The following is a 15110-nucleotide window of genomic DNA, read 5'->3' as shown; positions in this document are numbered from 1 at the left end:
TGTCAGTTATAAATGGTTATCCTTTACTGCTGGGGAATTTTCCGAAATAAAGTATTTACTAATTTATCTGATAAATACAGGAACACTGACTGAAATCAAAAGATAAAGAATTTCCAATTAACTTGCAACTAACTAACTATCATCAATTGAACATAATCTAAACTGAATGTGTTGACCTTAATCGGATAGCACCGCCAACTGAGGAAATATAAGAATTTGAAAAACACCAGTTTCATACAGACTTCTTTAACTCTTACTCTATTGTTTTCCATATGAGGAATATCAGCGAATAAAATTGTAACAACACATTTTAGTCAGTTACTACTTGAAAAGGACTAGCAAGGGGTGGGATTAGCCACTAACATAAATCACACAGCTCTAAAAACGTCGATTATAGAAACCCATATTTTAACCTGGAGAAGAAACAGTTCCGAGATTTTTTCTCTGAGACAGCTCTTCTCCGAGACTAGGGGATTTAAAACACCCAAAACCATTAAGTAACCAGTAAGCACCAGTCATCGATTTAAAACTTCGACATCAACCTATTAAAACTAATATCTATTTATAACTAATGATATTACCAGGTAATAGTACCGCGAACACTAATTATAATGCAACTTATTATATCACGTAATATTAAGTATAGTGGCTAGTCTCAACTCTTAGTAAGCTAAGCGAACCATTATGAACGCAAAAGCGCGCAATATTTTGTTCACACAAGTTTATAAGAATCAAAGATTGTTGTGTTCGTTGCGTGGGGTTCAAATGCCAGTTGTGATGAAACTGCTGAGAACCAAATTCGAGTGATATTGCCCTAATGCAACGGAGGAACAGGCACTAACAAAGCTGGAAAGAAGAACATTATCAGCACAAATAACTAACACTAAACAAACAAATAAACACTACTGCACTGTTGACGGATGCATATTACAAAGAAAAAGAAAATTACAACGGATTAACGAGCGGGGTTTTCTGTCCCCTTGGCTAAACTGCAACTCCAAGATCTGTTGCCTTTATCGAATTAAAAAAAAAACTCAGAAAACCTAACTGCTGCTTCATCTTCCCTTAAAAGATTGATAAGCAGGCACCTGAACTCCTCGCCTTTTACAATTTTCTAACGGTCACCGAGTAATATTAGAGCGTGAATTAGACACAAATAATTAACCCTGCTATATAGCAACCATTTTGGCGCTATTTAACCATTATTTCACTACGCGCCAAACCATCGCTCTTCAAACTACTAAGAGCAAAGCAGGTGGTAGCAGCTTGTAAATTTTAATATAAACAATCATTAATTTAACCTTCAGCCCCCAAACAGCTTTCAGACTTTTGACACAAACATGTCTAAAGCATATACCATTGCCTTCGATTTGTTATATCTTTTGTCAAGTTAGACTGGCATGCAAAAAATACCGTATTGTGATCCGTAATAGACAATCCTAATTTGATAACAGCGTCCACTAACAATCAAATTACTTAGCCACCGATTCCTTAGCTGCATTACACATACAGAAGAAGTGCCAACAACTTTATCTAGCTGCGCTACTTCAAGCTATCCGCCTTTATATTGGATTACGCAAGTTTATTCACTGACAAACGTTCACACCTCCATTGACATTTTTTTGGTACGAGTTAACGAAAGAGTTATGTCTTATAGAATCTATTGCCTCTTCGAATGGTTTTTTGTTTTACAATAGACAGTTCGGTTTCAAGAGGCTGAAATTATTTTTCTCGACCTAACGAAAGCAGTTGATACCATCAACCAAGACTTTTGGATTTCGAAATTGGACCGCTGTTGAATTGCGTCGTCTACCCCGGTTGAAAAATAAATACATAACAGATACAATTCAGGGAGCTGGTATCAACAGTATATCATAGATATAGAATACAGTTGACCACGGAGTCCCACAGGGCTCAATTTAAGGACTTCCACTCCTCATTTTATACAATAAAGATCTTCACCAATTTTGTAATTATTCAAAAGTACTGTTTGCCAATGACATAGGTACTGTTTCAATAGGGAATAAAAATGAAGAAATTGAAAAATTATTAATTCTCAATAATTGGCTGGTCTATAACGAACACTCTTAAATTGAATGAAACAGTCCATGTAAAAACATAGACCACTGTTAGAAAACATAGATCACATTCCTATTAGAAAACAATGATCTGTTCCGATTAGATCCAAATTACATTAAAAGCAGTATCTACATGTGTTTCGGCGTGCAAAATAAAAAATCTTTCATATTCAATTCGTATTATTAAGGTCAAACTAAAGTAAAGCACACTGTTGTGGTTTCTTAACTGAGGCCATTTGTTTCGAGGCAATAAATCATTAATTTATCGAGCTAAGATCAACCGTGTAACTCACTCTTGTGTATGGCTGCGGAAACAACTCGTGGCTTTTACCAAATGTTTTTTGCAGAAAGTGCTGAATCTCATTTACTTTCACTGATGCCGATTATTGCAACCATACATTTGTGAAATATCTGTAGCTCAAGGTATTCGATCTGCAAGTATATGAGTTACTAAAGTTTGTGTTTAAATCATTCAACGGCTAGCAGACTGAAAACTGCTGTTGTTACCTTTTTGTTTTTTGACAAATGTACTCGCACTCACAGTTTGATCTTTTGAAATAACCACTTAGCAAGAAAAAATTAACCCACACTAAATTCAATATCAAAGTACTAAGTCAAACAATAAATTGAAATTACTTAATGAATTATTTATTGAAAATCATACCCGATGAACTAAAAGATATACCCCTTGAGGAAGTATCAACCTTTTACCAAACGTTAGAAAATTGTTTTCTCATAAAAAATTTGGGGCAGGTTAATCATATTTCAAATGTAGTTAAAAAACGTTTCGGCCTAAATTGTTGCTTACCCGTTACGATAATTGACAACCTGTTATTGTTTTTACAATTGATTATGTAAATGTTTTTGTGCCATCTTTGAAGCAGATCCTAAGTGATCTCTTTCGTTGTCCGCTTGATTTGGTTGAATTGATTGGTTGATCTATTTTCTATATCATTGTAGCGCCAAATAGAGAAATTATGGTTTTAAAATATTCTTCGTTTGGAATATGACGGTCAGAGTCTTAATCAGTCCCACCTGGAACAGAATTTGTCTCTAATACACCATTTTCGTAGAGTTTTTGTGATGACTAGGAGATATCGTTTCCAACTAACAAGTCTCCAACAGCCTATTGAACAAGCTTAGAAATCAGAAAGGCCTTCATCAACTCTTCTGTTAGCCAATAAAACTGACAAAAACTTTCCACAAGAGCGGGCTAGAACTATCATTGCAGCCGAAGGTGCGGTAATATTATTTTCAGGCTTGTTACAAACAACCAGGAAAACATTTCGATTAGAGACAGTCTTCGAACTAATGCACATATATAAAAAGCTGTTAATAGGAAATCGCGAACTAGGGAGACAAAAATTAGACCGAAAATGCTGAACTGTGTGCCATTACTTCAAAACCAAAATAGAAGAGAATGGGGCAGTAAAGCGGCAAAACTTTACTCGCTGCTATGCAACGAATAACACGAGAAAGAGATTGAAAGAAACAAGGAGGCTCGTTAATATGCGTTTGCAGATGATATTCCGACCAGAGCTCATCTACATTTTTTACTTAATTGTCAACCAAATGAAGAGATAATCAAAAATAGATGTTTGAGTTTAAACATTCTTTACACATTAATTGAACTACATGATGCCATGCTTCATTACAGCGTTCACGAGATCTGCCATTAAAAAGCAAAATCACCAAAAAAACAAAAATTTCACGGCAAAAGCTCAATATCTAAATTTAAAAGCACCTAGTAACAACGTCAAAATGCAATCAGATAAAACCTTAACTACTTCACTTTTTTCTAACTAAACAAGAATTTAATTTCTCTAAATTAAACAGCAGACGGGGATTTTCCATAATGGGACTAGGTAGAAGGTCGACAAAAAGATAATGAGGCAAAATTCAAAAATCAATCAACATTTTTCAAAACGTTTTATAACTTCAAACGTCTTACAAACACTTAGCCTTTAATAATTCTTGATATATTTACTAAAAAATCCGTACCAAAAGGACATGACCTGTATTTGTTAAGACCAAGCCACAGAAACGAAAGAAAGCAGCAAAACTAAACAAAAAACAAATTGCGTAACACAAATTATCGAAACCATTAAAATCATTAGCTCTTATCTGAATATTGCTTCTCTTATTCCAATTGTTATTTATAATATTTCAACTAAAAATATACTGAACGATTAAATAAGTTCACTCGGTCCTAATTTGAAAATAATTGGGATCTGTTAAGCGAATATGCTAAAAAAACAGAAAAAAAAACATATTGACCACTCACAAAAAATTCACAAAAAAGAAAATCCTCCACCAAACAAAACATCAGTTACAAAATAATATCAATAAACACATTAACTTTTGAATTACATGGAATTCAATGGGACCTCTCAGTGATGACAATAAGTTACAAGTTGACAAAAAGAACAACAAAATTAAAAATATTGAAAATCCTTGAAAACAAATAATATCATAAACTTTAGGACTATTCGCTATAAACTGAAAGCAATGAAAACCACCATTTATTCAATTTTCAATTAGTAGATTATGGGACATCTCAGTCTTTTATGTTTACATAAAGAACAAAAAACAGTCATAAACAGCAAAGTAAAAAAATTGAGAGAGAAAAGTGTCAAAGTCATTGAAAAGTGACTTTTTTAGAAAGAAAAAGGATCTGTATCTATTATTTTCTTAATAATTTTAACAACAATGGTATGCTTTTAACAACAAAAATATAACTTCAAAACAGGAAAAATGAACAACTGTATCAAAAATCACGAATTTTTTGAAAACACCTAATATCATGCCATTAAATTCAATAGCTTTCAATGGAAGTCTAAAAATACGCTGAGTTATGACTCGTTGGGAAGACTATTAGGTTCGTCATTCATAAGTCATCAATAACCTATCACAAAAAGTATGAAAACAACAACAAATACAGGAAACCAAAAATTCGGGCAACTAAAAATTCAATAGAAAAATGCGAGAAAGTTTTGAAGCCATATAAACCATAAGCTTTTATCTGAAAACTTTCTCTATGATCCTTTGAACGTCTTTTCTAAGCAAATGGGAACTATCAGTATTAAGATAACGTTATAAGATTACAAAAGTGAGCAAAATAATGAGAAAAATTATCCAAAAATTTTTTAAATAAAATTATGAAAACTCGTGGCATCGAAATAACCAAAAACCAAAAGTTAGAATTCAAAATCACTATCCAGATTATTTTGGTTGCAGTAGAGAGGAAGGAGGTCCTGTTATTACTGAAGTGCACTCAAAGCACTAGATAGGTTCACTTAATGCTCATTAGGAAGCCTATTGCAATTTAAGTCAACGAGTCTACGCTATAGGACTACAAAAATTCAGTAAAATCTCAAAAAGAAAATCAAAATTTCATTAAAAATTACGAAAAGTCAGAGTAGAAGCCAAAAGAAAAAAGAGCGATTCCTGGAAAACAAAATTTTTGTTCATTGGGCTTCATTTTTTTTGTATGTGAGGTTGGTCATTAAGGGAATCTTGATATGACACTGTAGTTTAAAAGCAACTTTAAAAGACAAAAAATATGTGATAAATATGATAGTAAACTTACTGATACTTTCTGATAGTCGCGTTTCGTTTATTAGGAATGCAAAATTGTTTCAATTAGTAGCGTGAAATGTAATATTGAATTAATATTTTTAAAGAAAAAGTTACGAAAACTAAGCTAAAAGTGAACAAAATTATGGCAAATGTCCTGTGTTCACACAAAAATTTAAATCTCGATAACTCCTCGAAAAAAAAACGAAATTAAAAAAATCTTTTTAATTTCGAATTCTACGCGGGACGAGCTTTTTATTGATACCACTCACATTTCTCTCCGATGATAATATCGATCGGCCAAAACTGTCTGAAAAAAAACCCATTTGAGTATATAGTTCCTCCCCTCACAAGTGGGGTCGGAACAATAACAAGAAGGAGAGAGAGAAAGAAATCACGAGTATCACGCATGAGGCGTAACAAAAAATTGAAAGAGAGAAATCAATTTCCATTGGCTGAAGCTACAATGACAAGCCTCCAGTCTCACGTAGGAAAAGCAAACGTTAATTACAAAGGCCAGAACACAATTCTGGACAAGTTTCGCGAACGCAGGTCTTAAAAGTCTTCGAGAACAAAAAGTGTACTCTGTGTGCATTAACTATTATCCCAGTCATGTTAAAGCGTCTGGGGCAAGTTGGAAGTGAGCAGCAGTTTCGATTAAATCCTCTTTTTCTGTAGCGCTTCTCTTTTCAGTAGGAACCCTGGTTTGAACCTGCAATATCGCTTGTTCCTACTGTGCCCCCTCCCATTGGTAGGTATCGTTAGCTACCCGACCACCGGTTTTTAGTCATCGGACCTTTGACGGTTCGTGACAGGAGACTGATAAGATCAGTTCCTTTGACTCCCGTGAGATGCGGCCTCCGCATTGCCCGCTTCTCTAGGCAGAGGAGAGTCTTCGGTTTAAGAGCCTCTAGTCTTGCCTTCCGACTTCTCTGCCTGTACAGTAGGACCAGGCATGTATCTCAGGGCTGAGATACAAGGCTGGTTCCTACTGTAATTGCCTTACCAATACACTGAAGAACAAATTGTGACTCATATCACATGCTGCAATGTTTGCATGTTATAGCTTACAGTTGCTGCGGTTAAAATTGCGTGTTTTCTATTGTTTCAAAAACAAAATGATAATTTAATTTAGATTACTTATTTTCACGATAGTGGATTACGTTAGATGGATTATTTTTACTGCGAACGCTGAGTTCGCATCCAATTTATCATTTCCGTAAAACTTTTAAACTTGTTGTAATTGGTGCCTCAAATATCAGAAGTAATTACTCAGTGCACTGGTGAGGTTCTCCCACATGCAATTAAGTCGCACATTTACGATCGTGAAAGCAGCATTTTGAATTCGTAGGAAAATCAGGAGCATGGAACCATCATGAAACACAAAAAAATCCGCATCTAAAGTAACTTTCATTTACTACAAAATCAATTTAGATTTACGACAAAATCGAAACTCGATAAAAACGAAAACTGAAATGACGCAGTTTTGCAAAGGATTTAGCTCGCCATAAATCTAATTGCGCGCATTTTTTTCAAATGAGTTTTGTAGTAACTTCGCTTTCGTTTACTACACATCCCGATGTCGATTTGAAAACTGGACGAAATCACATGAAACAAAACGAAAAGGAAAGGTATGCACGGCTGATAGCACGATTTCAAGCGCAATACACATCCGTCAACCAATTAATGTTCATAAATTTAATTAGCTTCTAAAGACAAGTGATACATACATTCAGAATTTGGTCAAAAAAATTAATCCCTCTAAAATTGCATTAAATCGCATAAATACAAATTTTACAAATCGTTATTGTGTTATGTGACTATATTATACAAGGCACACACTCTCATTACTCTTCAGTATCTGAAGAGCTGTCACTGTCGCCTTCATCATTTCCAATAATTCCCAAAGAATTCTGCGCATCTCCAGTCGCTAGCTCTTCAGTTTTCGCCGTAGAAACCGCCGCCAACGTTTGACGTCTCAGAAGAACCTTCCCTTTAGGAATCGAGACCTCGGTAGACACCTCGGGTGACTTACACCGATCGATTCCATCAACATCGTCCGGTTGTTGCCTAGCAACCATTGGGCTTGTTAGAGTGTTTGTTAGCATTGTGTCTTTGAGAACGAAGCTATTACCATGAGGTAGGAACGCCGATCTTCTGTCGCCGTGATCAATTGTTTGCTCGTGAGGCATCAGAGCGTGTGGCGCTTGGAAGAAGTACGAGAACGGGTAGTTTATTAGGTTTATGAACGAGGCTGCATATAGATCTGCGTACCTGACCGTCTGTGCTGCAAAAAATGTCTGCCGAGAGCCCGACCTGAACCAAAAAATCAACATCGATAATGTCTCAGTTATCGGCACTTTTGAGGGTAAAGACTAACAAACAACATGACTTGATGCTTCCTTCATGAAGTCCTCCTTCGACTTCTTCATTTCCACATTCAGATTTCAGCTTAATTTAGAACTATTCGCCGAAATAAATTGAGCTATGATTCCCTCGAATAAAAGGAGGGCTCTATGACACACAAAAGTACGTTTATTGTCCATTGAGGTTACATGAAAAAATTCCAAAACTCGGTAGTACAAAAACAGCTTATCCAATTTTCTTCACTTAGCTGTTCTTCAGACCAAACGTGCACAAACGTAAAAACTACGAGAAGATTACAAAAGGCTGCAAAGAATACTTGCTTTCCTGGAAAGCCATCTGCAGAAACACGACGGCTCGTGAAAGTTATCAGGAATGAGTTGCAAACAACACAATTGAAGTCCCGAAAAGTTTTTGAAATATACCCCGCAGATTGCCCGAAAATAGCCACCAGTGATCGCCATAACCCCGATTGGGATTGAAAGATGTCACTGACATGACTTCTTTTTGTCGAAAACGAAAGGAACTGACTTACGACAAGAACCTCAGAACACAAAAACACAATCATCCAAAACAGTCGCAATCAAAGGAAACTAATAAAAAACAAACAATTTTTAATAGCACATTCGATAGATAACCCCCCCCCCCCTCAAATTAAGTCGTTTTGATAACATATTTTAACGCCCAAGCACGTCAGGCAACCAATTCAACCCCTGAAAAAGCTAAGTATTGCTCTAAAAAATTGATCAAAATGATAAACAATTGATCTGCACCATGAGATTATTCGATGTTTCAGTATCCAAAGACCTAGAAACTTTACAAAAACAATCCAAATGTAACATCAAGAGGGATCGCAAAACATCACAAGAGATTTAAAGCAGATTCAAAAGATCAAAAGACAGTCTTTAAATTTTTAACCCCGCGTTCTTCGCTTTTCGGTTTTGGGGTTTTACCCGCCCAAAATTCCCCATGTTGGTTGCCCTCCCAATCCCCGGCGTCCTTTGCCTTCAGTTTTTAGGGTTTTACCCGCATCAAAATTCCCCCCGTTTGGTTGCCTTCCCAACAACCCGCGCCTACTTTGCTTTTCGGTTTTGGGATTTTACCAGCCCCTAATACCCCCGGTTGGTTGCCTTCAATACCCCGCGCTTTGTTTGCTTCTTGGTTTTGGGGTTTGACCCGCCCCAAATACCCCCAGGTTGGTTGCCTTCCCAACCTCCCGCGCGTTCTTTCTTTTCGGTTTTTGGGGTTTTACCCGTCCCAAATTTTCCGGGTTGGTTGCCTTCCCAGCCCCCCGCGCTTTGCTTGCTTTTCGGTTTCGGGGTTTTACCAGTCCCAAATCCCCCAGGTGGGTTGCCTTCCTAACCCCGCCCCAAATTCCCCCGGTTGGTTGCTTTCCCAACCCCCCGCGCTTTCTTTGCTTTTAGGTTTTGGGGTTTTACCCGCCCGGAATCCCCCGAGGTTGGTTGCCTTCCGAACCACGCACATTTTCTTTGCTTTTCGTTTCTTTTGGGTATCTTTCAAACCTCAAATTTCCCAGCTTGATTACTAGCTCAACATTTCTGCATTTCACTAATAGGTGTGGACCTATTGGTAAAGGCAGTTACAGGTAGACTGCAGGTACTGAGCAACAGAGTTACCGGTAATTAGAAGGTTGGTATAAGTAGGTATAAGTTGCAGCAGGTAGGTAGCAGGTATTAGGTAGTTGAATTTTGGGAGCTTAAAGGTAGGTAAGTTTGGTATAAGGTTGCAGGTAGGTAGCAAGTGCTATTTGGTTGGTTTATTAACAACCCGTAAGTAGGCTTACTTTGTATAAGTTTTTAGCTGATCGGTAGCAGGTAGGCATCTAGCAGGTAGGTAAGTGGTGTCTGTAGAAACACCTAGATAGCTCTGGTAAGTAGCCCATAGAAAAGGTCTGTACCAGGTTACTGTCAAGCAGTTAGTAAGTGAAAGTTAAATTTGGTGTTCCTTATCTGGTGGGTGTTACATAAGCCGAAAAACCAAAATGAACTCTTCTCCAGCAAAATAAAGAAGAAAATTAACGTTATAGACATGGTAGACGCTCGGTCAACCGCTAACTCCGAGAGCGACCAAAGGGAAACAACTATCTGGGAAAATCTTTACCAATGTTCCACTGCTCGAACAGAGAGTCTCTCTCAAGAAAAGCCAGAAACACTTCAAGAACAGAAGATGCTTGAATACTCAAAAATGATGATAACGGACGATATACATTTTCACACTGACTAATTAAACTCCTCGATAGATGAATCAGAAGATGTAGCAGCAAAAACTTGAAGCCATAGTGTCACAATTAATAATTCTGATTGATCCATCAGAACAGAGCAATTGTTCTCGCGAACATAGTCGTCTCAAGATAGAAGTTAAAAAATACCAAGAATTTGTGTTGGTGCCACCAAAAGACTAATTGTCCGCAGGACAATTCTAATTTTCAATTTTCTAACCCAATTCAACCTTGTCTTGATATCAGCAATCAGAGGCAATATGCAGTCAGTTTATCAGCGCCCGCTGTGAACAACAGTGTCAGTTTTTCTGCGCCCAGCAGCTTACAATTTGATTCTAACGCCGCTCCATTGTCCTTGCTTAACACAGAATCCTTCACTTGGCCACCTCCTCAAAGTCTTTTCCCTGAAATAAATTGTAACGCATCAAGCAATAACTTCGATCATCCAGGGCTTCTAAACCTTGAAAGCTCAAATGAATGCTCAACCAGCTCAATGTCAATATTCTTCCAAAAATTGGTCCCGAAACTGCAAGCAGAAAAGTTCAACGGTGATCCAATGAAGTGGATAAAATGGTATAGCATTTTCAAAGCGACTATCGACCAATCACCCATGTCCTCAGCTGAAAAAATGATCCATGTACAATCACTGCTCAGAGGGGAAGGTAAAGCACTAGTTGATGCCTACGATTGCAACGGTGATTTATACGCAGCAGCTCTATCAAGACTGCAAGAACATTTTGGCAATTCAAAGAGCATTGTCAATGCTTTTCTTGAGAAACTCTCTCTTACTCAACTAAACGCTATGTGCAAAAATTATGATCAAACCAGTCATATAATTTTTCCTGAATTTGAAAGGGACAATGTCTCAATTACTATAGGCATTTGCAACTTGATTCACAATAAACAAATTATAAAAGCTTCAAAAGTGCCCCTGGGGCGTTGAGACTCCATTTGGTTGGACGTGCACCGGTAAAACGAATTTAGTTTAGAATGAGTCTACACAAGTGCAGTACACTCAGGTGCAAAATACCCTAAGATTGACGAGTCTCTTTTCAAATTAGCCCATGATTGGATGGATGAAAGTTGAAAAATTGGGCATTGCGACGCCCCAAAAAGCTTTGTCCTACAACGATAAAAGAGCTATTGAAACTTTAGAGTCCACAACAAAGATCGTTAACGGTCATTATCAGATAGGTCTCCTCTGGAAGCAAGGTGCATTTCTGCCCAACAACAGATGGTTAGCAATGAAACAACTTGACCAACTAGATCAAAAATTTTCCAAAAATCCGCTACTAAAGGAAAATTACCAGGCTACTCTGGACGCAGACTTGGAAAAAGGATACGTTGTTAAAGTTCATGATGCCAACTATCTAACAGATAGTCTCTTTCCCCATCAACCAGTGACCAATGAAAAAAACCTGTTAGTGCTCGTGTAGAGTTGCAAACGCTTCCAGCATTTTCCAGGGTCAGTCCCTCAACTCTAACTTACTGAAAGTGCCAGATCTGCTCAGCAACTCAACTGGTGTCATTACGAGGTTTCGTCAGAAACAAATCGCGCTATGCGCAGATATAGAAATGTTCATGGAAGTGAAAGTTGACCCTAAAGAGCGACACTACTTACGCTTCCTCTGGAAGAACAATGGACACAAAGAAAATTAAGAACACACCAGTCATATATTTGCTGCAACGGATTCACCCTGCTTAGCCCCCTACGCGATCTGCTCCAGACAACGCAAAAATGTTTCCAAGTGTTCAAAAGGTCATAGAGCGGAACATTTACATGGATGACTTGTATGTTGCCGTATCGAGTCAAAATGAACCTACAAAAATTGTCCATGAAACTCACAAGATTCCTGCTATTGCAAACACATTTGTTATAGAGAGAGAACTGTTCCATAAGATCAAACTCGACGACAAAAATAAGTCAGCGTAAACTACTTCGCTTTGTTGCTTCCATCTTTGATCCCTTAGGAATTAATGCACGCATTAAAAAGTTAAGATTATTAAAAACTCAGAAAATTTAGCTATGAATATAAGCCCTATATTCATTTTTGCCCCACTACCAAAAAAGGATACCTATCATCAATGATACAAAGTGGGAGAAAAAAACAACAGTGGCGAAAAAAATTCACTTAATATTTTATGGCAACAAAGTGTTAAATTCAAAAAAGCATTAGTTGCTCGTTGACGAACTCTAGCAATTCTAAAAAGGTTCGATAACAAAACAAATGGATCAAATTGATAGCATTCAAGAGAACAAACACTGACAACAGAAGGCAAACAGAAGAAACTAAAAAAAATCACTCTCAAAAACCAAAAAATTGTATAAACAAGTTCACTCCAATTTAGAAAGTTATGAAAAACTTTAGGCTCAAACTTGCTCCTCTTTCCGCTCCTTGTACTTCTCCAGCGTGACCAAAATCTTCACTCATTTGAATTCTCATTGACGTGAAAATAAAGTGACAAATCGTGACGTGAAAAAGCCAAAAAAAGTTGAAACAAAAAAGACAGCTTACAAATGCAATCCAAATTTGGATTGTAAAAAACATGGTCAGAAGGATTCCGGAATATACTTTCATAAAACTATTCTCAATAACCACTCACGCAAAAAATTCAATTAACGAAAATTAAGCGCCAACTGAACAAAACAGAAAAATTCATTTGTTCTCTTATACATTAGAGTAGCACATAAACCGAAACCGCTCTTACATCAATAGGAGATCATTAAAATGCTCACGCAACAATAGGAAAGTCATAATAAGCATTAAAACATCTAATTTTTAAGACAAGATTGAAAAACTGCTTGAAATTTGACAAAGACTTTCAAATTTCTCCACTTTTTTGCCAAATCTTTCAATTTAAAGTTTTATGCCATCAGATTAATTAATAACCATAAAAATATAAAAACAGATAAAAATTATATGCGCTAAATTTGCAGCTTAATGTCTGTAATCTGTTTAAGAAAATTAAGTCGCTCGAATGAAGATATCTCCGAGAAAGTTGCTATCATGAAGAAACTGCAATCTACATAGTTAGATGATGTAGAAGTCTAGAAATGTTTGAAACATGCTCCACATACTGACGGAAAATAGCCACCATTGATTCCCATAACCCCACTAGAATTGAAAGAAAATGAGAAAATTGTCGGCTAAAAAGATTGAAGAGCAAAATACATTGATTACATTTTTTAGTAACGCATACTCTTATTTCCAAATGAGGTTACAGGGGCAAGTATAATACCATACCAATAAGCATCAGAGATGGTAACTAAGACTATGAAAACAAAGTTCAAATAGCGCGCATCTAAATTGGACTTAATGGGTTTATCCCGTTTCTATATTTGATTTTGTTTCTGATACTGACTCTGTTGATTCTAAATTGCTTCGCTGGGCTACTGCTGCTTGAAAGAACTTTCGAGAAAACAGTGAAAAAAGGTGACAGAAGTCAAAAAGACTTCAGGAAAAAAGTTAACGAGCTGTGAACAAAGGTAAAGCGGAACAAATTTTAGTTCAAAAAAAACCATGGCAGGGCAAGTCCTAAAATACAAACCGACGAAACCACTGGAAAGCAATCCACCACAGTAACAGAGGACCAATGGAAACTAACAGACAAACAATCAACAAATTTGAGGGAAATAAGAAAAATAGCATTGCTAAAATTCTGGTATCTAATACTATGAGAGCCAATCTTTTCTATTTAAATATGCCCGTTGAGCCATTCACAAGCTTTGAAAAGGATGGATTGCCACATAACAAATCCAATGAAAAAGGCAAAGTTCGTTATACTAATATCTTCAAATCCTTTGGTTTTCTCAAAAACTTGTCGCAGTTGCAAGACTCACAGAGAAAATTTATTGTCCGCATCACTTTGGGTGCTTAAGTTTTGCATTGCCAAAACAAACAAATTATGGCTGGCAGAAAACATTTCCGAAATTTGAAACAAAAACTAACTAAAATGGCCTTTTCACCTAAGATTATAAAACCAGTGACACAACGTACCATTGGAATGAATACAGAATACAGCAACCTTGTTGAAATCAACGGCAGATAAAGCAAAACAGAGGAAATTTGTGAACAACAAAGATCAAAAATCTTTTAAAAAACACTCAGCTATGAATTCGAACCCAATATTTATTTAAGCCTCATTAGCAAAAAATTAAATCTGCCGTTGATGATATTATTTGAGACAGATTAAAAAGACAAAAAGGGGCAAAAAGTTAAAAATCACTAATATTTTATGTCCACTAATATTGGAGAGCTACTAAAATTTAAATTGCCCTTCAAGCCATGAGTTAGGTTCTGCTTCTTCCAGCGCTTCGAACGCCCTTGCGATTATATCCGACAAAGGCTCAAAAAGCTAAACGGAAACTTATTGACCTCGGAATTTAACAATTTGACCAGTTTCTCAGGAGGAAAAATGAAATCGATCAAGCGAGCGAAAGTATATTCTAGGACAAATTATCAAAACTGTCATCCAAAATCGTGCATTTGACACCCACGACTACAGTTGGTTCTTCAACGTCGTTCAAGGTCAATTAAATACACCAATACGAGAATTAATAATGAATGAATGGATATACGCTGATTTGCAGTGAGCGTAACGACAGAGGGGGGAAATTTCGACAAAAATTCCAAGAAAAGACCACTAACCACTCATATAGATATCCCTATCGCAGCTATTAATAAAGCCCATAATTCTTCGTAAAAGCATCAAAAACCCACTATACATGCATCAATAAAGAACCAAAATTTCTCAAGAAAATAATTGTATTTTGTTTTTATTTGGATCTGATCTAGAAACGGTGAAACTCTTCACAGGCTAACAGGTCGCTGAGGCATTGCCAAATACAATCC

The 15110-nt window shown here is 36.6% G+C and overlaps 1 protein-coding gene across 4 annotated transcripts in view; it reads right to left on the bottom strand.

The window, feature by feature from the left end:
* Window positions 1–7337: 7337 nt before the first annotated feature.
* The window catches only part of LOC142336309 (cytosolic purine 5'-nucleotidase-like), a 59530-nt gene continuing 51757 nt past the window's right edge, over window positions 7338–15110 (bottom strand). For all 4 annotated transcript variants that reach the window (XM_075385049.1, XM_075385045.1, XM_075385046.1 and 1 more), the window contains exon 7: window positions 7338–7970. In XM_075385049.1, the coding sequence (XP_075241164.1) occupies window positions 7502–7970 (469 nt within the window). In that variant the 3' untranslated portion in view covers window positions 7338–7501. The remainder of the gene's footprint in view (window positions 7971–15110) is intronic.

This window comes from Convolutriloba macropyga, chromosome 3, assembly GCF_964194025.1.
Source record: "Convolutriloba macropyga chromosome 3, txConMacr16.3, whole genome shotgun sequence".
Lineage (NCBI taxonomy): Eukaryota > Metazoa > Xenacoelomorpha > Acoela > Convolutidae > Convolutriloba > Convolutriloba macropyga.
This window is presented reverse-complemented; position numbering and strand designations above follow the sequence as displayed.